This window comes from Pseudophryne corroboree, unplaced genomic scaffold, assembly GCF_028390025.1.
Source record: "Pseudophryne corroboree isolate aPseCor3 unplaced genomic scaffold, aPseCor3.hap2 scaffold_656, whole genome shotgun sequence".
In the NCBI taxonomy this organism is placed as follows: Eukaryota; Metazoa; Chordata; class Amphibia; order Anura; family Myobatrachidae; genus Pseudophryne; species Pseudophryne corroboree.
This window is the reverse complement of record NW_026970244.1, coordinates 223999-248917: the sequence shown is the minus strand read 5'-3', so window position 1 is coordinate 248917 and position 24919 is coordinate 223999. Positions and strand designations below refer to the sequence as shown.

General features: G+C 47.2%; 1 protein-coding gene across 1 annotated transcript in view; it reads right to left on the bottom strand.

Annotated features, from left to right (window-relative positions):
• WDR4 (WD repeat domain 4) overlaps window positions 1-24919 on the bottom strand; it is a gene marked incomplete at its 5' end in the record, with an annotated part of 204981 nt that overhangs the window by 21982 nt on the left and 158080 nt on the right. Inside the window, one exon of the mRNA XM_063954481.1 lies at window positions 3748-3817. Within this exon, the coding sequence (XP_063810551.1) occupies window positions 3748-3817 (70 nt within the window). The remainder of the gene's footprint in view (window positions 1-3747; window positions 3818-24919) is intronic.

Below are 24919 nucleotides of genomic sequence, written 5' to 3'. Positions count from 1 at the left end.
CCGGTGAGGGCCAGGCACTAGTATAGAGATTGGCATGTGTCGGTGAGGGCCAGGGCACTAGTATAGAGATTGGCATGTGCCGGTGAGGGCCAGGCACTAGTATAGAGATTATCATGTGCCGGTGAGGGCCAGGCACTAGTATAGAGATTGTCATGTGCCGGTGAGGGCCAGGCACTAGTATAGAGATTATCATGTGCCGGTGAGGGCCAGGCACTAGTATAGAGATTGGCATGCGCCGGTGAGGGCCAGGCACTAGTATAGAGATTGGCATGTGCCGGTGAGGGCTAGGCACTAGTATAGAGACTGGCATGCGCCGGTGAGGGCCAGGCACTAGTATAGAGATTGGCATGTGCCGGTGAGGGCCAGGCACTAGTATAGAGACTGGCACGCGCCGGTGAGGGCCAGGCACTAGTATAGAGACTGGCATGCGCCGGTGAGGGCCAGGCACTAGTATAGAGACTGGCATGCGCCGGTGAGGGCCAGGCACTAGTATAGAGATTATCATGTGCCGGTGAGGACCAGGCACTAGTATAAAGATTGTCATGTGCCGGTGAGGGCCAGGCACTAGTATAGAGATTGGCATGTGCCGGTGAGGGCCAGGCACTAGTATAGAGATTATCATGTGCCGGTGAGGTCCAGGCACTAGTATAGAGATTGGCATGTGTCGGTGAGGGCCAGGGCACTAGTATAGAGATTGGCACGTGCCGGTGAGGGCCAGGTACTAGTATAGATATTATCATGTGCCGGTGAGGGCAAGGCACTAGTATAGAGATTGGCATGTGCCGGTGAGGGCCAGGGCACTAGTATAGAGATTGGCATGTGCCGGTGAGGGCCAGGCACTAGTATAGAGATTATCTTGTGCCGGTGAGGGCCAGGGCACTAGTATAGAGATTTATCATGTGCCGGTGAGGGCCAGGCACTAGTATAGAGATTGGCATGTGCCGGTGAGGGCCAGGGCACTAGTATAGAGATTGGCATGTGCCGGTGAGGGCCAGGCACTAGTATAGAGATTATTTTGTGCCGGTGAGGGCCAGGGCACTAGTATAGAGATTGGCATGTGCCGGTGAAGGCCAGGCACTAGTATAGAGACTGGCATGCGCCGGTGAGGGCCAGGGCACTAGTATAGAGATTGGCATGTGCCGGTGAAGGCCAGGCACTAGTATAGAGATTATCATGTGCCGGTGAGGGCCAGGCACTAGTATAGAGATTATTATGTCCCGGTGAGAGCCAGGCACTAGTATAGAGATTATCATGTGCCGGTGAGAGCCAGGCACTAGTATAGAGATTATCATGTGCCGGTGAGGGCCAGGCACTAGTATAGAGATTATCATGTGCCGGTGAGGGCCAGGCACTAGTATAGAGATTGGCATGTGTCGGTGAGGGCCAGGGCACTAGTATAGAGATTGGCATGTGCCGGTGAGGGCCAGGTACTAGTATAAAGATGATCATGTGCCGGTGAGGGCCAGGCACTAGTATAGAGATTATCATGTGTCGGTGAGGGCCAGGTACTAGTATAGAGATGATCATGTGCCGGTGAGGGCCAGGCACTAGTATAGAGATTATCATGTGCCGGTGAGGGCCAGGTACTAGTATAGAGATTATCATATGCCGGTGAGGGCCAGGCACTAGTATAGAGATTGGCATGTTCCGGTGAGGGCCAGGCACTAGTATAGAGATTGGCATGTGCCGGTGAGGGCCAGGCACTAGTATAGAGATTGGCATGTGCCGGTGAGGGCCAGGCACTAGTATAGAGATTGGCATGTGCCGGTGAGGGCCAGGCACTAGTATAGAGATTGTCATGTGCCGGTGAGGGCCAGGCACTAGTATAGAGATTGTCATGTGCCGGTGAGGGCCAGGCACTAGTATAGAGATTGGCATGTGCCGGTGAGGGCCAGGCACTAGTATAGAGATTATCATGTGCCGGTGAGGGCCAGGCACTAGTATAGAGATTATTTTGTGCTGGTGAGGGCCAGGCACTAGTATAGAGACTGGCATGCGCCGGTGAGGGCCAGGCACTAGTATAGAGACTGGCATGCGCCGGTGAGGGCCAGGCACTAGTATAGAGATTATCATGTGCCGGTGAGGGCCAGGCACTAGTATAGAGATTATCATGTGCCGGTGAGGGCCAGGCACTAGTATAGAGACTGGCATGCGCCGGTGAGGGCCAGGCACTAGTAGTATAGAGACTGGCATGCGCCGGTGAGGGCCAGGCACTAGTATAGAGATTATCATGTGCCGGTGAGGGCCAGGCACTAGTATAGAGATTATCATGTGCCGGTGAGGGCCAGGCACTAGTATAGAGACTGGCATGTTCCAGTGAGGGCCAGGCACTAGTATAGAGATTATTTTGTGCCGGTGAGGGCCAGGCACTAGTATAGAGATTATCTTGTGCCGGTGAGGGCCAGGCACTAGTATAGAGATTGTCATGTGCCGGTGAGGGCCAGGCACTAGTATAGAGATTGTCATGTGCCGGTGAGGGCCAGGCACTAGTATAGAGATTGGCATGTGTCGGTGAGGGCCAGGGCACTAGTATAGAGATTGGCATGTGCCGGTGAGGGCCAGGTACTAGTATAGAGATTATCATGTGCCGGTGAGGGCCAGGCACTAGTATAGAGATTGTCATGTGCCGGTGAGGGCCAGGTACTAGTATAGAGATTATCATGTGCCGGTGAGGGCCAGGCACTAGTATAGAGATTGGCATGCGCCGGTGAGGGCCAGGCACTAGTATAGAGATTGGCATGTGCCGGTGAGGGCCAGGCACTAGTATAGAGACTGGCATGCGCCGGTGAGGGCCAGGCACTAGTATAGAGATTGGCATGTGCCGGTGAGGGCCAGGCACTAGTATAGAGACTGGCATGCGCCGGTGAGGGCCATGCACTAGTATAGAGACTGGCATGCGCCGGTGAGGGCCAGGCACTAGTATAGAGATTATCATGTGCCGGTGAGGACCAGGCACTAGTATAGAGATTGTCATGTGCCGGTGAGGGCCAGGCACTAGTATAGAGATTGGCATGTGCCGGTGAGGGCCAGGCACTAGTATAGAGATTGGCATGTGCCGGTGAGGGCCAGGCACTAGTATAGAGATTATCATGTGCCGGTGAGGGCCAGGCACTAGTATAGAGATTGGCATGTGCCGGTGAGGGCCAGGCACTAGTATAGAGACTGGCATGCGCCGGTGAGGGCCAGGCACTAGTATAGAGATTATCATGTGCCGGTGAGGGCCAGGCACTAGTATAGAGACTGGCATGCGCCGGTGAGGGCCAGGGCACTAGTATAGAGATTATCATGTGCCGGTGAGGGCCAGGCACTAGTATAGAGACTGGCATGTTCCGGTGAGGGCCAGGCACTAGTATAGAGATTGGCATGTGCCGGTGAGGGCCAGGCACTAGTATAGAGATTGGCATGTGCCGGTGAGGGCCAGGCACTAGTATAGAGATTATCATGTGCCGGTGAGGGCCAGGCACTAGTATAGAGACTGGCATGTTCCGGTGAGGGCCAGGCACTAGTATAGAGATTGGCATGTGCCGGTGAGGGCCAGGCACTAGTATAGAGATTATCATGTGTCGGTGAGGGCCAGGCACTAGTATAGAGATTGGCATGTGCCGGTGAGGGCCCGGCAATAGTATAGAGACTGGCATGTTCCGGTGAGGGCCAGGCATTGGTACAGAAGTGCATAGGCTGTCCCCTCTCCCCCCCCAACCAACAGAAACAAGGTAATAAGGAGGAGTATGACTGAGGAGCACTTACCTCCAATCTGGTCCAAGTCTTCTCTAACAGTCTCTGAAAGTCTCTTTAAATAATCATCTTGCGTTGTTGGCTAGACAGAAACAGAGAACATATTAGACTGGGCTGTGACACCATATTTCCATCACAGGCACGAGGTGGACACTGATCAGAGTATGTCTGCACCAGGAGAGATGTTATTAGCTGGGGGTGGGCGTCTTCCCACTAGCAAATACAGGTTGAGTCTCCAGTATGCTTGGGACCAGAAGTATTTTGGATACTGAATTTTTCTGTAGTTTGGAAAATTTGCATAATATAATGAGATATCTTTGGAATGGGACGCAAGTCTAAACTCAGAAGACGTTGTGTGTCATTTACACCCGATACACACAGCCTGAAAGTCATTTTATACAATATTTGAAATATTTTTGTGCATGAAACAGTTTGTGTACTTTGCACCATCAGACAGCATTGCAATTTATTTATTCCTGTTGGGGGACATTGCTTTTTATTTATTCCTGTCGGGGGACATTGCGTTTTATTATTCCTGTCAGGGGACATTACGTTTTATTTATTCCTGTCGGGGGACATTGCGTTTTATTTATTCCTGTCGGGGGACATTGCGTTTTATTTATTCCTGTCGGGGGACATTGCGTTTTACTTATTCCTGTCGGAGGACATTGCGTTTTATTTATTCCTGTCGGGGGACATTGCGTTTTATTAATTCCTGTCGGGGGACATTGCGTTTTATTTATTCCTGTCGGGGGACATTGCGTTTTATTTATTCCTGTCAGGGGACATTACGTTTTATTTATTCCTGTCGCGGGACATTGCGTTTTATTTATTCCTGTCGGGGGACATTGCATTTTATTTATTCCTGTCGGGGGACATTGCGTTTTACTTATTCCTGTCGGGGGACATTGCGTTTTATTTATTCCTGTCGGGGGACATTACGATTTATTTATTCCTGTCCGGGGACATTACGATTTATTCCTATCGGGGCACATTACGTTTTATTTATTCCCGTCAGGGGACATTGCGTTTAACTTATTCCCGTCGGGGGACATTGCGTTTTACTTATTCCCGTCGGGGGACATTGCATTTTATTTATTCCTATCGGGGCACATTATGTTTTAGTTATTCCCATTGGGGCACATTACGTTTTAGTTATTCCCGTCGGAGGACATTACATTTTAGTTATTCCCGTCGGGGGACAGTACGTTTTAGTTATTCCTATCGGGGGACATTGCGTTTTATTTATTCCTGTCGGGGGACATCGCGTTTTATTTATTCCTGTCGGGGGACATTGTGTTTTATTTAATCCTGTCAGGGGACATTGCGTATGATTTATTCCTGTCAGGGGACATTGCGTATGATTTATTCCTGTCAGGGGACATTGCGTATGATTTATTCCTGTCAGGGGGCGTATGATTTATTCCTGCCAGGGGACATTACGTTTTATTTATTCCTGCCGGGGGACATTACGTTTTATTTATTCCTGTCGGGGGACATTGTGTTTTATTTATTCCTGTCGGGGGACATTGTGTTTTATTTATTCCTGTCGGGGGACATTGTGTTTTATTTATTCCTGTCGGGGGACATTGTTTTATTTATTCCTGTCGGGGGACATTGTGTTTTATTTATTCCTGTCAGGGGACATTGTGTTTTATTTAATCCTGTCAGGGGACATTGCGTATGATTTATTCCTGTCAGGGGACATTGCGTATGATTTATTCCTGTCAGGGGACATTGCGTATGATTTATTCCTGTCAGGGGACATTGCGTATGATTTATTCCTGTCAGGGGGCGTATGATTTATTTCTGCGTGGGACATTACGTTTTATTTATTCCTGCCGGGGGACATTACGTTTTATTTATTCCTGCCGGGGGACATTACGTTTTATTTATTCCTGCCGGGGGACATTACATTTTATTTATTCCTGCCGGGGGACATTACGTTTTATTTATTCCTGCCGGGGGACATTACGTTTTATTTATTCCTGCCGGGGGACATTACGTTTTATTTATTCCTGTCGGGGTACATTACGTTTTATTTATTCCTGTCGGGGGACATTACGTTTTATTTATTCCTGTCGGGGGACATTGTGTTTTATTTATTCCTGTCGGGGGACATTGTGTTTTATTTATTCCTGTCAGGGGACATTGTGTTTTATTTATTCCTCTAAGGGACATTGAATTTTATTTTTCCTGTTGAGGACAATGTCTTATTTTTTCCCTGTGAAATGTATTTAGTTAGCGCATGCGTCCGAGTTGTACCGCCCATGCACCGTGATGCTGTTTGTCCAGAGTTGCCGTATAGAGTCAGACACACACAAACCAGGAAGCGTATTAGGAATGTGTTGGGTGACAGTATCAGTGGTGTGAGCGATGGTGTGTATAAGACGCACAAAGCGTGATTGCAGCAGCTGTACAAACTGACAGGACGCCAGATGTACAACAGGGAAGGGCATTGTAGCGGTATCAGCATAAAGTCACAGACGCAGCTGCAGTAAGAGACGCAAGGTAGGCCATAACTGCGTCCAACTGAGAATTAGACACTATGAGGAGGGATCCCGCTCCCCCTTGCCAGACTTCATCTCCTCGAAAGACCCTGCCACCATATATTTCCCGGGCTGGTTTTCCATCCCAAGCTGCCCCTGGATGTGGGAGACTCAACCTGTAGCAATCTCTAATGCTAGGGATAGTATTGTTATGATCCGGAATGGATACCTGGACTAAGTGACGCAGAAGTCTGGGTATGTGTTACGAGGACAACACTGTACGAGGGCTACCAGGTGGCTCTCATGCGATTACACTTGCCCAACAGTCCTTTAGCTTTCTGCAATGCTAGGCTTCACCTTTAGCAGCCGCCTTTCCAGAGTGAATTAGGTCCACCCCATACTCAGATGCCTCCAGGACTTACGGATGGACAAGGCAACTATTGGAGGCTAGGCAAGAGTAAGCTATAGTGCGGAGAGGCATTCACAGGATGCAACCTAGATAAACTGCCCATTACACAAACTGATATTAGTGACAGAATAAATGTAAATGCAACAATGCACAGGGTGGAATAAGCAACGGAGTATAAACCGTATGAGAATGCAACAATGCACAAGATGGTAAACAGTTAAAGAGCAAAAGATAAGAATCTGTGTGGACGGTCCACACAAAACCTGATTTCAAGGTGGTTTGGATCTGATCAGGAACACGACCAAGATTAGGTATTCGACTTCAGGAATACAATGAGCTGACAGGTTCTCACATGTAGTAGGAACTATAACCAGCCATTTGGTAGTGAACTGGAAGTGAATATAAACTAGTTTGACCCAATCAGAAAACTAATTAAACATAAGTCAGTGCAGCTGCCCTGCTGCACGTAGCCTAAACACTAAGCAACGGGGAACGCCATCTGCCTCTGGCGTCCCCGTTGCTAGGAGTCCGGTGGCTCCCAGCATCCGGCGTTAGCTTGTTACTAGGCTACGGGCGGGAACCAGGACATTAATAACAAAAATGGTGACAATATAAATACATGTAATAGAGGCTGTTAGGCGCCGAGGGTCCGCTCGTCAGTGCGGCCGGCGCCTAGCAACGGGGACGCCACTGTCGGATCGTGTTCCCCGTTGCTGGGTCTAAGTTTATATCATCACTGGTTTCCTGGCTGTGTAGCATGCAGCTGCACGGCATGTTGTAATTATCACTCATCTGTTTCCCTGGCCATGCAGCTTGTCAGCTGCATGGCATTTAATCCAATCAGCCTCCAAACAGCTGATTGGAAGACTCTCTGTTAAAAGCACTCCCAGGACTCCTCACAGACGCCGGTGATAGCTTCCTGTTTGCCTGATTCTGCTGCAGAGAGAGTTCCCAGTCCCGGTCTGTTCGTTTGTTCCTGTTCTCAGTGATCCTGTACTCGGAAGTTACCATCTGTTCCTGGAGTCTGATCGAGCACCTTTAACATCTGGTGGCGTTCGTGAGTCGCGGCGCAGCCGTGTGTTGCGGCTTGTCCGCTACTATTTATTATTGTGTTTATTTTGAGTTCTGGAGCTTTGCGGAGGATTCCGCTTCCACAAGATCCACTCTGGTGTCCAGCGGTGCCGGATAGGAGTGTCGGATCCGTGGATCTTTGGTTGTCCTTTTCCCTGGCGGCTAGTCCGCACATACCTTTTGATTTAGTTTAGTTAGCTTGTAACCCCTGGCTTGGTTGCTTAGTCAGAGGGCCCCTTGTTATCACCCTGTCTCGGACTTCCCCTTGTCTCCCATTAAGACCTGCGGGGGCATCGGGGTTGGGCAGACATAATCCGCCCTTCGAACGCGGCTGCCATGGGCTCAAGCAACCATAGTCTCGCAGGGGATTTCTGATAACACGGGCGAGACAACGGAGTTAGGGCGCCAGGGGTTACTAGGCTCTCCAGCTCCCACAACCTGTATTTCATTCCTGTACTCAGATCTCTGCCATAAGATCTTCTCCAGTCTGGAGTACAGGAATCGTAACATTATCACCGGCCAGACAAAAGAAAAAATTTTCAACAGGAGTTAATTTTTTCACTTATCCAGTTGGGAGAATTTTGTCGGCCTCATGAATCCCACCGGTGTTGGGCCAAATCCTGGCCAGTTTTTGGTTAGTCAGATTCAGGAACTTACCCAGATGGTTCAGGATCTGTCCCTCCGGGTAAGCTCACAGGAAGATCTGTTACGGACTTCCCCGAGGGTCATCCCTGAACCAAAAATGCATCTGCCTGACCGTTTTTCTGGGGATAGAAAACAGTTTTTTAATTTTAAAGAGTCTTGTAAACTGTATTTTCGTTTAAGACCAGTTTCCTCAGGTACGGAGGCTCAGCGGGTTGGAATTATAATTTCTCTGCTTCAGGGGGATCCTCAGACCTGGGCTTTTGGTTTAAAGACAGACGATCCGGCCTTATCGTCTGTAGACGCCTTTTTGAAATCTTTAGGGCTATTGTATGACGACCCTGATAGAGAGGCATCCGCAGAAAGTCAGTTGCGTGCTCTAAGACAGGGTAGGAATCCTGCAGAGAATTATTGTACAGAGTTTCGCCGTTGGTCGAACGACTGTGGCTGGAATGATCCTGCCCTGCGCAGTCAGTTTCGCCTCGGCTTATCTGAATCTATAAAAGACAGCCTCCTTCAGTATCCCGCTCCTGAGAACCTTGATAAACTCATGGAGCTCTCTATTAAAATAGATCGTAGGCTCAGAGAGCGGAGGACTGAGAAAGGGGCATCTGTAGTTTCTTTTCCCTGTGTTTCTTCCGTTCCGGTAGACATGGAGGAGCCTATGCAGATTGGTCTCTCCAAATTGTCTCCGGAAGAAAGAACCAGGAGGCAAAATTCTGGTCTGTGTTTGTACTGCGGAGGTAAGGGACATTTTGCCCGTAGTTGCCCAAACAAGTCGGGAAACTTCCTGACCAAGTGAATAGTGAGGGGGTTCACTTTGGTCTACAGCTCATCTCCTCAAATAATTCACTATTGGTTCCTGCTAAAGTTTCTTATGACAGCCTCTGTTCCTCGGTCTCTGCTTTTGTGGACAGTGGAGCTGCAGGAAACTTTATGGACTTAACATGGGCCAAGGCCTTAGGTATTCCTCAGTTAACCTTAAGTAGGTGTATCACCATGCATGGTTTAGATGGGAGTCCCTTATCCAATGGGGTTATTTCTCTATGTACACCTCCTGTTTTGCTCTCGGTGGGAGCTCTACATTCTGAAAAGATTGAGTTTTTTCTTACCCATTGTCCAGCAGTTCCTGTGGTTCTGGGTCACCCTTGGCTGGCCTTTCATAATCCCATCATAGATTGGCAGTCTGGGGAGATCCTACAATGGAGTACCATCTGTGATAAAGAATGTATTACACTTCCTATCCGAGTAGCTGCTGCCAGGTCCGCACATATTCCTGGAGAATACCAAGATTTTTTGGATGTGTTTTCCAAGGGCAATGCGGATATTTTGCCTCCCCATAGGCCTTATGATTGTACCATTGAGTTAATTCCTGGTGCCACGTTGCCTAAAGGAAGGTTATATGCATTGTCTGGTCCTGAAACTGTGGCCATGAATGAGTATGTGAAAGAAAGTCTTGAGAAAGGGTTTATCAGGCCATCTAAATCCCCTTTAAGTGCAGGTTTTTTCTTCGTAGAGAAGAAGGATGGTTCCCTCAGACCCTGCATTGACTTTCGAGTCCTGAATAAAATCTCAGTAAAGAATACTTACCCTCTGCCTCTGATCTCTGTCCTCTTTGATCAGCTACGTTCGGCTGTTATTTTTTCTAAGATTGACCTGAGAGGAGCATATAATCTCATTAGAATCAGATCAGGGGATGAGTGGAAAACGGCATTCAGTACTCAATCAGGTCACTATGAGTATCTGGTCATGCCATTCGGCCTATCTAACGCTCCGGCAGTCTTTCAGGATCTCATTAATGATGTGCTCCGTGAGTTTCTGGGAAGATTCGTTGTGGTCTATTTAGACGACATTTTGATTTATTCTGACTCTATAGAACAACATGTTACCCAGGTGCGTCAGGTACTTAAGAAATTACGTGAAAATCACTTGTATGCCAAACCGGAGAAGTGTGAATTTCACGTCACGGAGGTATCCTTTTTAGGGTACATTATTTCCCCTCGGGGATTCCGAATGGAACCTAAGAAGCTCCAAGCCATCCTGAGTTGGGCGCAACCCACCAACTTAAAAGCAATTCAGCGCTTTTTAGGGTTTGCAAACTACTATAGAAGGTTTATTCACTCTTTCTCTGACATAGTTGCTCCCATTGTGGCACTCACTAAGAAGGGAGCAGATCCTACCAATTGGTCATGTGAAGCTAAAGTATCTTTTCAGGCCTTGAAACAAGCCTTTGTCTCAGCCCCTGTCCTTAGACATCCCAACCCAGAATTGCCTTTCATCGTTGAGGTAGATGCCTCGGAGGTTGGTGTAGGGGCTATCCTTTCTCAGAAGGATCCAGATTCCCTTGAGTTACATCCTTGTGCCTTTATGTCCAGGAAATTCTCATCTGCTGAATCCAACTACGATGTTGGTAATCGGGAGTTGCTGGCTATTAAATGGGCTTTTGAGGAGTGGAGACATTGGCTTGAAGGAGCGACCCATACCATTTCTGTTTTGACGGATCACAAAAATCTTCAATACATTGAATCAGCTAAGCGACTGAATGCCCGACAGGCTCGTTGGGCTTTATTTTTCACTCGTTTCAAATTCATTATCACCTTCAGACCTGGTTCCAAGAATACCAAGGCAGATGCCCTCTCACGCAGTTTTCTTCCCGTTCAAGACAACAGTCCGGTTACTCTCATACTTCCGCCTTCAGTCATTCAGGCAGGTCTCACACAGGATGTTTTTTCTCAATTGAAGCTGCTTCAACATCAAGCTCCGGGAAATACTCCTGCTGGCCGTCTTTTTGTTCCTGAGTTTTTGAGAGCAACTGTTTTGGAGGAATTTCATGATAGCAAAGTTGCAGGGCATCTGGGAGTCGCTAAAACTTTTGAATTGGTATCCCGCTCAGTGTGGTGGCCTGGTCTTTCTAAAGACATTAAAGAGTTTGTTGTTTCGTGTCAGGTCTGTGCACAGCATAAAGTTCCCCGTTCTTTGCCTATTGGTCAACTTATGCCATTGAATGTTCCCCTTAGACCATGGTCGCATATCTCCATGGATTTTGTGGTGGATCTCCCTCTGTCAGCTGGATGCACAGTCATATGGGTGGTAGTGGACCGTTTTAGTAAGATGGCTCATTTTATTGGTCTTCCCCGATTGCCATCTGCCCAGGGATTGGCAGTCTTGTTCCTCCGTCATGTTTTCAGACTCCATGGGTTACCCACTGATATTGTTTCTGACAGGGGTCCACAATTCATTGCACAGTTTTGGAAGTCTTTTTGTGCTTCGTTAAAAATGAAATTATCATTAACCTCCGGTTATCATCCACAATCAAATGGACAGACTGAGCGAGTGAACCAATCCTTAAAACAATATTTGCGTTTGTACTCGGCCAAACTCCAAAATGACTGGTCTGAGTTTCTTCCATTGGCAGAGTTTGCTTATAATAATGCCTGTCATTCCTCCACCAATGTGTCTCCATTTTTTGCAGTTTTTGGTTTCCACCCCAGAGCTAATTCATTTTTCCAACATTCCTCTGTCTCCTCTCTGGCCCTGACCTCTCATCTTAAACTTATTTGGAAAAAAGTGCACATAGCTCTCAGAAAAGCAGCTTTCAGGGAAAAAGATTTTTCGGACAGGTTCCGGCGGCCGTGCACTTTTAGAGTAGGAGACAGGGTGTGGCTGTCGACTCGCAATATCAAACTTCGACAAACCTCAGCCAGATTGGGTCCTAGATTTATTGGACCATTTCTCATTATCAAAAAAATCAATCCAGTTGCTTTCCGGTTACAGCTACCAAAAACGTTACGGATCGGAAATACCTTCCATTGCTCTTTGCTCAAACCATATGTTTCATCTAGCAGATTTCCTCGTAAAAAACCTCAGGGGAGATCACCAGTTAATGTACAAGGTCAGCAGGAGTTCGTGGTTGAGAAGGTTCTCGATTCCAAGTTGTCCCGGGGTCGGCTTTATTTTTTGGTGCATTGGAGAGGTTATGGTCCTGAGGAAAGGTCGTGGGTCCTAGAGGAGGACCTTCATGCCCCAAGGCTCAAAAGGGCATTTTTTCAAGAATTTCCTCAGAAACCCGGATTTAGGGGTTCCTTGACCCCTCCTCAAGGGGGGGGTACTGTTAGGCGCCGAGGGTCCGCTCGTCAGTGCGGCCGGCGCCTAGCAACGGGGACGCCACTGTCGGATCGTGTTCCCCGTTGCTGGGTCTAAGTTTATATCATCACTGGTTTCCTGGCTGTGTAGCATGCAGCTGCACGGCATGTTGTAATTATCACTCATCTGTTTCCCTGGCCATGCAGCTTGTCAGCTGCATGGCATTTAATCCAATCAGCCTCCAAACAGCTGATTGGAAGACTCTCTGTTAAAAGCACTCCCAGGACTCCTCACAGACGCCGGTGATAGCTTCCTGTTTGCCTGATTCTGCTGCAGAGAGAGTTCCCAGTCCCGGTCTGTTCGTTTGTTCCTGTTCTCAGTGATCCTGTACTCGGAAGTTACCATCTGTTCCTGGAGTCTGATCGAGCACCTTTAACATCTGGTGGCGTTCGTGAGTCGCGGCGCAGCCGTGTGTTGCGGCTTGTCCGCTACTATTTATTATTGTGTTTATTTTGAGTTCTGGAGCTTTGCGGAGGATTCCGCTTCCACAAGATCCACTCTGGTGTCCAGCGGTGCCGGATAGGAGTGTCGGATCCGTGGATCTCTGGTTGTCCTTTTCCCTGGCGGCTAGTCCGCACATACCTTTTGATTTAGTTTAGTTAGCTTGTAACCCCTGGCTTGGTTGCTTAGTCAGAGGGCCCCTTGTTATCACCCTGTCTCGGACTTCCCCTTGTCTCCCATTAAGACCTGCGGGGGCATCGGGGTTGGGCAGACATAATCCGCCCTTCGAACGCGGCTGCCATGGGCTCAAGCAACCATAGTCTCGCAGGGGATTTCTGATAACACGGGCGAGACAACGGAGTTAGGGCGCCAGGGGTTACTAGGCTCTCCAGCTCCCACAACCTGTATTTCATTCCTGTACTCAGATCTCTGCCATAAGATCTTCTCCAGTCTGGAGTACAGGAATCGTAACAGAGGCTCCCTGGGAGAAAGATAACCACCTGTATTCTGGTGGAGACTGCAGCATTTAAAATTAAATGACTATCCTTATATTAGGCTCCATGCATGGACTGATGAATCGAATGAATTTAATAAGGATTTCTTTCAAAGTCCATCCACTTTTAGATGATATAGATATGGTGTGGTTATAATTTGACCACCATTTAGTGGAGAGCTTAGATGCTCACAGTTAATCACTTCCAACTGAAATTAAGGCTTTACTGGGTAGCTCAAATGGACATGCTTCCATATATATTGCAAATGACTTTAAGCTATGACCGCTATTTGAAAAAGTCCCGTGCATATGGCTTACCCAGACCTTTCCATGATGAAAAGATTAAGTGCTGTCTCCTTAATGCTGGTGGGCGCCGGCTGCCCACACTGCTGTACTGCTGTACGTCCATGCATGGAGCCTAATATAAGGATAGTCATTTAATTTTAAATGCTGCAGTCTCCACCAGAATACAGGTGGTTATCTTTCTCCCAGGGAGCCTCTATTACATGTATTTATATTGTCACCATTTTTGTTATTAATGTTTGATACATAATATATGAGTTAACCATACTACAGGATATTAGGTTTATTCACTGAATTGTGATAATTTTTATGTTTTTTAATAATAAATTTTATTTATGCTGTTTAATGGTAGCGCTTCTCTGAGTATTTCTTTGTTTTGTAACTTTTTTGGTTGAGGATCAGCACCTCAACTTTGGAAAGCTGCAACCAGTAAAACAGCATTTATATTTTAGGTGTCTTATAGCCATCAAACCAGCGCTCACACACTTCTTTTCTTCTTTTTTGGGAACCAGGACACACTGTGCCTGGCGTCAGCCAGTTGCTAGGTGCCGGGCGGAGACCAGTGGGAGATTTGTTGTCCCGGCTCCCAGACAATGGCCAGGATGCGCGTCCCTTGCTGCTGCTGACAGTACGCATCCCTTGAAGAGGAGTTAAGAAACCCCTAGATCCAGGTTTCTGTGGAAATTTCTTGAAGAATCCTTTTTTTTTTAGTTCAGGAGCATGCAGGAACCTCCCAGACACCCAAGCTCTCTCCTCATGACCGTAACCCTTCCAATGAACCAAATAATGTACTTGGCCCTGCACAAACTTGGAGTCCAGGATTTCTCCACAAAGAATTTTCAATGTAGCCCGAATCATGAATGGAGAAGGTCTCCTAAAACCCCTACTTTAAATTTTTCTAGAAACAATTTCCGGTTTGAACAAAGAACAATGGAAGGTATTATTAATTCTCAAAGATCTGGGTAATTGAAGACGGAAAGCAGCAGGATTGACTTTCTGAATGATTTGAAATGGCCCAATGTAATGGGGACCCAATTTCTGGAGATGTCTGGTGGAGCTTGATGCTACGAGCAGATAACCACACCATGTCTCCTACTTTGAAAGAGCAAGGTTTCCCGAAATCTACAGTATCAACAAATCTTAGACCAGACTGCAGCATCCTCCAGGGCTTGGTGCACTTCCCTCCAAATCCTCCTGAGACGAGACAAGGGAGGAAAAGATAAACTAGACTGTTGTGATGGAGTGAAAGTATTAAATTTAGTATGAAAACCGGATACTCAAAAGAATGGAGACATGGAAGCTGAAGAATGTCCAGAATTGTTATACGCAAATTATGCAAAGGGTAGGTGGTCAACCCAATCATTCTGACATTTAGAGATGTAACACCGTAGACACTGCTCCAAAGACTGATTAACCCACTCTGTCTGTCCATTGGATTGTGGGTGATATCCTGACGAAAGACTGATACTGATCCCCAATTCAGCACAAAAAGACCTCCAGAAACGGGCCATGAATTGAGAGCCTCTATCAGAGACAATGTCTTGAGGTAATCCATGAATACGAAAGATGTGTTGAATGAACAAAGCAGCAAGATCCTTAGCACTAGGAAGGTTACACAGGGGAATGAAATGAGCCATTTTACTGAAAATGGTCAACTACAACCCAGATGACCGAACATTTGGAAGATTATGGCAGATCCACAACAAAATCCATAGATAAATGGGTCCATGGCTTGGAGGGTACAGACAACGGAAGCAATTGTACAGTAGGAAGAACTCGAGGAGACATTTTTAGCACAGGAAATTGTATATGTGTGAGTGCGCTGTCAACTACGGCCTGTATAGGGGTGGTTAGTCCTTAGAAGGGTGAATATCCAAAAAGTAAATAATGAACTGGCGCCGGATGAGTTTCAAATAATAAACAGATAGATGGTTTCAATAAAAAAATTATTTCATACATTTATTACACATACAGTAAAAACTAAAGTTGATAAGTAGATAAATAATTTTTTTTGAAGCCTAGACTTTTTTTATCAGGTGGAATAAAAATAGAGAGTCTCTCAATAGGTAGAATTCGACCACTTATATTCCAATTATAATTAATAGCACTTGCTTCTGACTAGGGCTCATTTCTCCAAACAGTCCTCAATGACTTTAAATGTGGATATTACCCGTTTTCTCAGGAGTAGTCCCCTAGGGTCTCAACTGCAGTCAGAGATCCAGTAGCAGCAGGGGTATGTCCAAGGAATCCAAATAAACACTTGTGAGGATCCTGTAGGAGCATAGAGGTCCAACTGTTGCCAGATTGAATAAAGATAGCAGTGGGTGCAGTGCCAGTGGTCAGGAAATGGAGGCTCAACGCATTTCGCTGGACTTAGTGGCTGCCAGCTTCCTCAGGAGCATAATGCTCCCACTGCTATCTTTATTCAATCTGGCAACAATTGCCTGGAGTTTCTTAGGATCCATAGAAAAACCTTTGGACGTGATGATGTATCCTAGGGAGGACACCTTCTCTACCTCAAATTCACATTTCTCCAGCTCTGCGTAAAGCTGATTTTAATCGAGCTTGATGAGGACTGCTTTAACATGAGCTTGGTGTTCTTTGATTGAGGCAGAGTAGATCAGGATATCATCTAAATAGACAACCACAAATCTTCCTAGGAATTCCCAAAGAACATCATTTATGATATCATGAAAGACGGCAGGGGCGTTGGAGAGTCCAAATGGCATTACTAAATACTCGTAGTGTCCTGAGTGGATATTAAATGCAGTTTTCCACTCTTCTCCCTGCCAGATCAGAATGATATTGTATGCTCCTCGTAAATCAATCTTAGAGAAGACTGTAGCATTTCTGAGCTGATCGAATAAGACGGAGATCTGAGGTAATGTGTATGAATTTTTGATTGTTATTTTATTCAGTCCACTGTAGTCGATGCATGGTCGTAATGAGCCGTCCTTTTTCCAGACAAAGAAAAACCCAGCTCCCACTGGTGACTTAGAAGGCCTTTTTCTAAACTCTCCTGGATGTATGGCTCCATACAGATGGTTCCTCAGTTATCTTGGCTGTTTCTGCGCCTAGACGGAGGTTTAGTCATGCCTAGGCGCGACTATATACTCAGCATGCAATACACATCTCCACCACTTGGTGGCTAATGCTCAACTAATCCAGTACTTTAGTTTGAATAGCGGCGGATTGATCTACAGTACAAGCTCTGGCAAATGGTCAGTGACAACTGTAATGTTAATATACAGTCCTGTACTGCATAGTGTACACACAGATGGTGACCAACGATCAGACGGAGAGAGTAAAAAAAATAAAACAAGTTTATTCAGACGCAAACGAACGTGTTAAAACACTTGTGTATGCAGACTCAACTAATGTGTGAAATGAATAAGGTAGCTCATTGACTTTACAGTATGTACAGTGCACGAAATGAGCATCCAAGTCCCCTAACGGCATAAATGAACACCAATGGGAAGGAATCGCTGCTTGCATTACTTTTACACATGAACTTGTGTATCTTCCATGCAGCGACATACGCTAGCGGTGAAGGCTTCCACCTCCCACGCTGAGGGTCCCGGGTTCGATTCCCAAAGTGCCGATCTATATTTTTTTCCCTCATGACATTCACTTTATTTTTTATTTGTTCCTGTGTAATCCATTGTAAAACATTCAATGGAAGGGTGCACACAGGTATCTAAAATACACTATCCGCTATCTAAAATACACAGTGGTGAGGAGCAGCTGTAGACATACCAGTAAATATAAATTAGTGTATTCTGACGCAACTAACTGTTCGAGCAACACAGTACTGTAGATCGTTGGTGTTAGAAAATCTCTGTTTTACTTTATACAACTCGTAATTTACTAAGAATTTGTATTCTCAATCACTGCCAACAATAGCCAAACACTGCCGGGAAAGCATAGAATTCGTAAAAAAAAAAAAAGGAGCTGTCAAATAGACCTTCTTTTTGCTGGTGTGTTCAGATAGTCATTCATGGATCAGTGGGATCCGTGCATGCTTCTCTGTGGAAAAGGGTCAGAAATAGTTAAAAATGTAAAAAAAAATAATTGCGTGGGGTCCCCCCTCCTAAGCATAACCAGCCTCGGGCTCTTTGAGCCAGTCCTGGTAGTTTAAATACCAGGGAAAAATTGACCGGGGTCCCCCTGTATTTAGACATCCAACACCGGGCTCTTAGGCCCGTATTTTTGAAACCAGCACCGGGCTCCACCAGCCGAGAAGATAATGCCAAAGCCGGGGGACACATTTATGTAGGTGCCCTGCGGCCGTGGCATTACCCCTCCAATTAGTCACCCCTGGTCGGGGTACCTTGGGGGAGTGGAGACCCCTTAAATCAAGGGGTAGCCCCCCTCCAGGCACCCAAGTGCCATGGGTTAAAAAAAGAAAAGAAAAAAGAATATTGTTTTTTTGTCATAGAAATACAAGTTCCAGCAAGCCTCCCCCGCTTGCTGGTACTTGGAGAACCACAAGTACCAGCATGCAGGGAAATAATTGGCCCACTGGTACCTGTAGTTCTACAACAACAAAAAATACCCCAAAAAAACAAAACACACACACACCGTGGAAGTAACATACATGCACACTGACACATACTTACCTAGTGTCCCACGGAGCCCATCCGTCCCCTTGTCAACGTAGAGTCCAATTGTAAACCTGTAATAAAAAGCCCAAATACTCCCCTATTTCCAGTGATGATCGATCTTCCTTCCATGTAGAATCCACAGGGTTAATAAAAACAAACCGAAAAAAAACTGGTTCAGCGCACTAAAGGGGATCCATGTTTACACATGAAACGCCTTTTCCCAAATGCCGGGCCCCCCGTGACTGCTATCACTGGAGATCCCGCCAGCCAATCAGCGAGCGCCATCTCCTGATTGGCTGTGCACTCCTGGCCTGTCAATCAGGCGGAGCGCAGCGGCTAGAATGGATGAGAGCGGTCCTCCATTCTAGCCTATGATGGGAACTTTGCGGTCTGCGGCTAACCGCGGGGTTAATTGGGGTCACTCTTCTGGGTGACCCCAATTAACTTTGCGGTTAGCCGCAGACCACAGAGTTCCCATCACAGGCTAGAATGGTGGACCGCTCCCCTCCATTCTAGCCGCTGCGCTCCACCTGATTGACAGGTTAGTAGTGCACAGCCAATCAGGAGAGCGCTATGACGTGCGCTCCCTGATTGGCTGCTGGGATCTCCAGTGACAGGAGTCACGGGGGGTCCTGGTATTCGGGAAAAGGGATTCCATGTGTCCACGTGGAACCCCTTTAGCTGCGTGGAGCAGGATTTTTTCTTTCTTCTTTAATCGACCCTTTGGATTATTACAGGACCGATGAGGACCGAGCTTCACCGGATGGTCCGTAAGTATAATTTTATTCCTTACAGGTACCCCGTGGATTCTACTGGACAAGTGGACGTGATTCTCAGCGTGGGGTGTAGATATGTGTGAGTGTGTAAGTGTGTTTGAATAAAATTATACTTTCACAGTGTGTGTTTCATTTTTATTTTGGTATTTTTTTTGTAGTAAAACTACTGGTACCAGCGGGCCCGTTATTTCCCCACATGCTGGTACTTGTGGTTCTCGAAGTACCAGCTTGCGGGTGAGGCTTGCTGGAACTTGTAGTTCTATGACAAAAAACCGTATTCTTTATTTTACAAAAACAAAGGCTATCAGCCCCCCACCCACCACCCATGTCCCCCGGCTGTGTGGCATTATAAAAAAAAAAAATACGGGGGATTCCTACATCTTTTGTCCCCTGGAGCCAGGACCGGATGCAGAGCCCGGTGCTGGTTGGCTAAATACGGGGAACCCCTGTTCAATTTTTCCCTAGTATTTAAACAACCAGGGCCGCCTCAAAGAGCCCGAGGCTGGTTGTGCTTAGGAGAGGAGGGGAGGGGGTGTACCCCACGAAATTTTTTTGAAAACACTTTTAACTCTTTTAATACTGTACACAAAGAAGCCCTGCACGGATCTCACTGATATGTCCGGCATAACACAATGAGGGGGGAGGCTGTGGAAAATGCTGTGTTTTGAAATTTGAGCGTCCGAGTCCCCAACAGCATAAAGGGGAGGGGGAAGGGTGAGGTGGGGATTAACCAGCGGAGGTCAGAGACGCTGTCGAAAATATTGTCTGTCGGGACCCAAAAAACGAGATTTATGGTAAGAACTTACCGTTGTTAAATCTCTTTCTGCAAGGTACACTGGGCTCCACAAGGATTCACATCGGGGTGTAGAGTAGGATCTTGATCCGAGGCACCAACAGGCTCAAAGCTTTTGACTGTTCCCAAGATGCACAGCGCCGCCTCCTCTATAACCCCGCCTCCCTGCACAGGAACTCAGTTTTGTTAACCAGCCCAATGCAGTAGCAGGTACCAGAGACGACAACCGCTCGTAGCCAAGTACACCACACACTCACCGCAGGAGAGGGTGTCAGCGGCTATGCCAATTACAACCCAAAGAAGCTATGTGAGTCAGCGCCTTGTGGAGCCCAGTGTACCTCGCAGAAAGAGATTTAACAAAGGTAAGTTCTTACCATAAATCTCGTTTTCTGCTGCGTTGTACACTGGGCTCCACAAGGATTCACATCGGGGATGTCCTAAAGCAGTTCCTTATGGGAGGGGATGCACTGTAGCGGGCACAAGAACCTGGCGTCCAAAGGAAGCATCCTGGGAAGCAGCAGTATCGAAGGCATAGAGCCTAATGAACGTGTTCCCTGAGGACAACGTAGCCGCCTTGCACAATTGTTCAAGGGTCGCACCAAGGTGGGCCGCCCAAGAAGGCCCAACCGACCGAGCAGAATGGGCTTTGATGGTAGCAGGAACTGGACGAACAGCCTGTACATAAGCATGTGCAAACACCATTCTAATCCATCTGGCCAGAGTCTACTGGGAAGCAGGCCAGCCACGTTTGTGCAAACCACACAACACAAAAAGAGAATTGGATTTCCTAATGGAGGAAGTTCTCTTCACATAGATACGGAGGTCCCGTACCACATCCAAAGATCGCTCTTTGGCAGACAACTCAGGAGAGATAAAGGCTGGAACCACAATCTTCTGGTTAAGGTGGAAGGAAGACACCACCATGAATACATAACCTGGCCGAGTTCTAAGACCCGCCCGGTCACGGTGAAAAATCAAATAGGGTGACTTACAGGATAAGGCACTCAAGTCCGAGACCCTTCTACAGGCATGTCCAAACTGCGGCCCTCCAGCTGTTGAGAAACTACACATCCCAGCATGCCCTGACACTGCTTTAGCATTCTCTGACAGAAAAACTGTGTCAGGGCATGCTGGGATATGTAGTTTCACAACAGCTGGAGGGCAACAGTTTGGAAATGCCTGCCCTTCTAGCTGAAGCAATAGCCAGCAAGAATAACACCTTATGGGAAAGCCACTTAAGGTCAGCAGAGGTAAGAGGCTCAAACGGAGACTTTTGTAAGGCCTCCAAAACCACTGACAGATCCCAAGGGGCCACAGGTGGAAAAAAAGGAGGCTGAATCTGCAACACACCCTGAGTGAATGTATGGACATCAGGCAGGGTAGCAATCTTTCTCTGGAACCAAACCGAAAAGGCAGAGATATGAACCTTGAGGGAGGCCAGACACAGGCCTAAGTCCAGGCCTTGTTGTAGAAAGGCCAATAGTTTGGCCGTACTAAACTTGAAAACGTCATGATTGTGAGATGCACACCAAGTAAAGTAAGCATTCCGGACCCTATGGTAGATCCGAGCAGAAGCCGACTTACGGGCCTTCAACACAGTTTGAATGACCGTCTCAGAAAAACCCTTGGCCTGCAGGACGGAAGCTTCAAGAGTCAAGCCGTCAAAGCCAGACGGGCCAAATCCTGGTAAACACAAGGGACCTGAACGAGGAGGTCTGGTCGTTGTGGAAGTAGAAGGGGACGATCCAACGAGAGGTCCTGTAGATCGGAGAACCAGTGCCGCCTGAGCCATGCTGGAGCGACTAGAAGTAGGTTTCCTCCTTCTTGCTTGAACTTCCGTATTACTCTGGGCAGGAGTGACACTGGAGGGAACACATACAGCAGCCGAAAGTTCCACGGGATTGACAGAGCATCCACGAACGCTGCTTGAGGATCCCTTGTCCTTGCTCCGAAGACCGGAACCTTGTGATTGTGTCGAGTCGCCATCAGGTCCACATCTGGGAGGCCCCACTTGTCCACGAGAAGTTGAAACACCTCTGGATGTAGACTCCATTCTCCGGCGTGCACGTCCTGACGACTGAGATAGTCTGCCTCCCAGTTCAGAACGCCCAGAATGAACACTGCTGATATAGCCGGCAGATGGTGTTCTGCCCACTGAAGAATCCTTGATACTTCCTTCATTGCCATGCGGCTTCGAGTGCCGCCCTGATGATTGATGTACGCCACCATGGTGGTGATGTCCGACTGTACTTGAACAGGTCTGTTCTGTATGAGACGCTGGGCCATTGTCAACGCATTAAACACTGCCCGCAGTTCCAGAATGTTTATCGGGAGTAGTGACTCCTCCTTGGTCCACCGACCCTGGAGAGAGTGTTGTTCCAACACCACGCCCCAACCTCTCAGACTGGCATCCGTCGTCAGCAGGACCCAGTTGGATATCCAGAACGGATGGCCCCTGCCCAATCGTTGGTCCTGAAGCCACCAGCTCAGTGACAGGCGGACCTCCGAAGATAGGGAGATCATGCGAGATCTGATCCGGTGAGCCAGGCCGTCCCACTTGGACAGAATCAACTTCTGCAGAGGGCGAGAATGGAATGGAGCATACTCCACCACGTCGAAAGCCGACACCATGAGACCTAGCACTTGCATCGCTGAATGAATCGACACTTGCGGACAGGATAGGAAGCATCGGATCTTGTCCTGAAGTTTCAGGACTTTCTCCTGAGACAACAACCACCGCTGGTTGTGAGTGTCCAATAACGCTCCCAGGTGTACCATACTCCGAGCAGGAACCAGGGAGGATTTCTTCCAGTTGATCAGCCACCCGTGGGCTTTCATGCACTGGACCGTCAGATCGAGATGACACAGGAGAAGTTCTGGGGAATTTGCCAGAATCAACAAATCATCTAGGTATGGTAGGATCCTGACCCCTTGACGGCGAAGTGAAGCCGTCATAACCGCCATTATTTTGGTGAAAATTCTGGGAGCCATTGTCAAACCAAAGGGTAATGCCCGAAATTAGTAATGAAGGTTGCCCACCGCGAACCTCAGGTACTGCTGATGAGACACTGCAATGGGAATATGTGGTTGGTCTGCCCTGAAAGCCAAGAGTCTCCTCTTTTGTGTAGTACGAGTCCTGAGTCTCTGGGACACCCAGAACCAGAGACATTAAGCTTTAAGCCCATTTTAATGTAATAGCTCACATAAACCGAACGTTAATGGAACATTGCTTTAACACGTTCGTTTGTGTCTGTCCACACTACTTTTATTTATTGATTTATTGGTTTCTTTTTTGAGTCCCGACAGACAATTAATATTTTCGACAGCGTCTCTGACCTCCGCTGGTTAATTCCCACCTCCCCCTTCATGCTGTTAGGGGACTCGGACGCTCAAATGCAAAACACTATTTTCCACAGCCTCCCCATCATTGTGTTATGCCGGACATACTGTAACACAATGAAGCCCGGCAGGATCAGTGAGATCCGTGCAGAGCTTCTTTGTGTACAGTATTAAGAGAGCTAAAAGAGTCCTCCTAAGCATAACCAGACTCGGGCTCTTTGAGCCAGTCCTGGTTGTTTAAATACTGGGAAAAAATTGGACAGGGGTTCCCCGTATTTAGCCAACCAGCACCGGGCTCTGCGTCCAGTCCTGGTTCCAAAAATACGGGGGACAAAAGATGTAGGGGTCACCCGTATTTTTAAAACCAGCACCGGGCTCTACTAGCCAGAGATAATGCCACAGCCGGGGGACACTTATACTGGTCCCTGCGGCAGTGGCATTACCCCCCCCAACTAGTCACCCCTGGCCGGGGTTCCCTGGAGGAGTGGGGACCCCTTAAATCAAGAGGTCCCCCCCTCCAGGCACCCAAGGACCAGGGGTGATGCCCGAGGCTGTCCCCCCATCCCTGGCCTTTGTTTGTGTAAAATAAAGAATACTGTTTTTTTGTCGTAGAACTACAAGTTACAACAAGCCTCCCTCGCAAGCTGGTATTTGGAATACAACAAGTACCAGCATGCGGGAAAATAACTGGCCCGCTGGTTCCAGTAGTTCTATCACAAATAAAAAAATAAAAAATAAAAACAAAAACACACACAACTTGAAAGTATAATTTTATTCAAACACACTTACACACTCACACATATCTACACCCCACGCTGAGAATCACGTCCACTTGTCCAGTAGAATCCACGGGGTACCTGTAAGGAATAAAATTATACTTACGGACCATTCGGTGAAGCTCGCTCCTCATCGGTCCTGTAATAATCCAAAGGGTCGATTAAAAAATAAAAAAAATAAAATCCTGCTCCACGCAGCTAAAGGGGTTCCACGTGGACACATGGAATCCCTTTTCCCGAATACCAGGACCCCCCTGGTGGTTCCCCATCCAGGTACTTACCAGGCCCTGCAGTGCTTGGCTTCCAAGATCAGACGAGTTTGGGCATACTCAGTGCGGTCTGACCGTAGGTGGATAAGTCTCCCAGGTGCACCGTATTCCAAATATATGGGGACCCACAGGTATCAGTAACAGTATCGGTAAGTGTTGGGCTGGTTAATTTATCAAAAAATTGTTGTCAAGAAATCTAGTTGTGGTAAGGATATTTCATTATTGTAAACTATCTCTTTGCATTGCATTCATTGATAATCCAAAGCCTCACCCTTGTGGTTTTGCAACAATTTGTTCAAAGAGAATATATAATATAATAACCAAAGGGTTAACAAAACCCACACATAGGAGGCAATGCCAAATTGACATAGACAGAAGTATTGAACACAAGTATGTATTCTTTCTCAAATGAAATGGGGAACACTGTAAAAGAATATACTGCTAAATTTAGTATATAGATGTCCTAAAAAGGTCTCTCCACTTCCCATACATTTGTGAGCAGATGCCAAAAGAAAATGTTACAGGCAGTTTTGAATGAGGCAATGTTGTCAGCAAAAAAAGGGGGGGGAAGCTTAATGATGGCCACAACTATTTACCAACAAAACAATATGTAAACCACATAAAGTAAATTTCAGT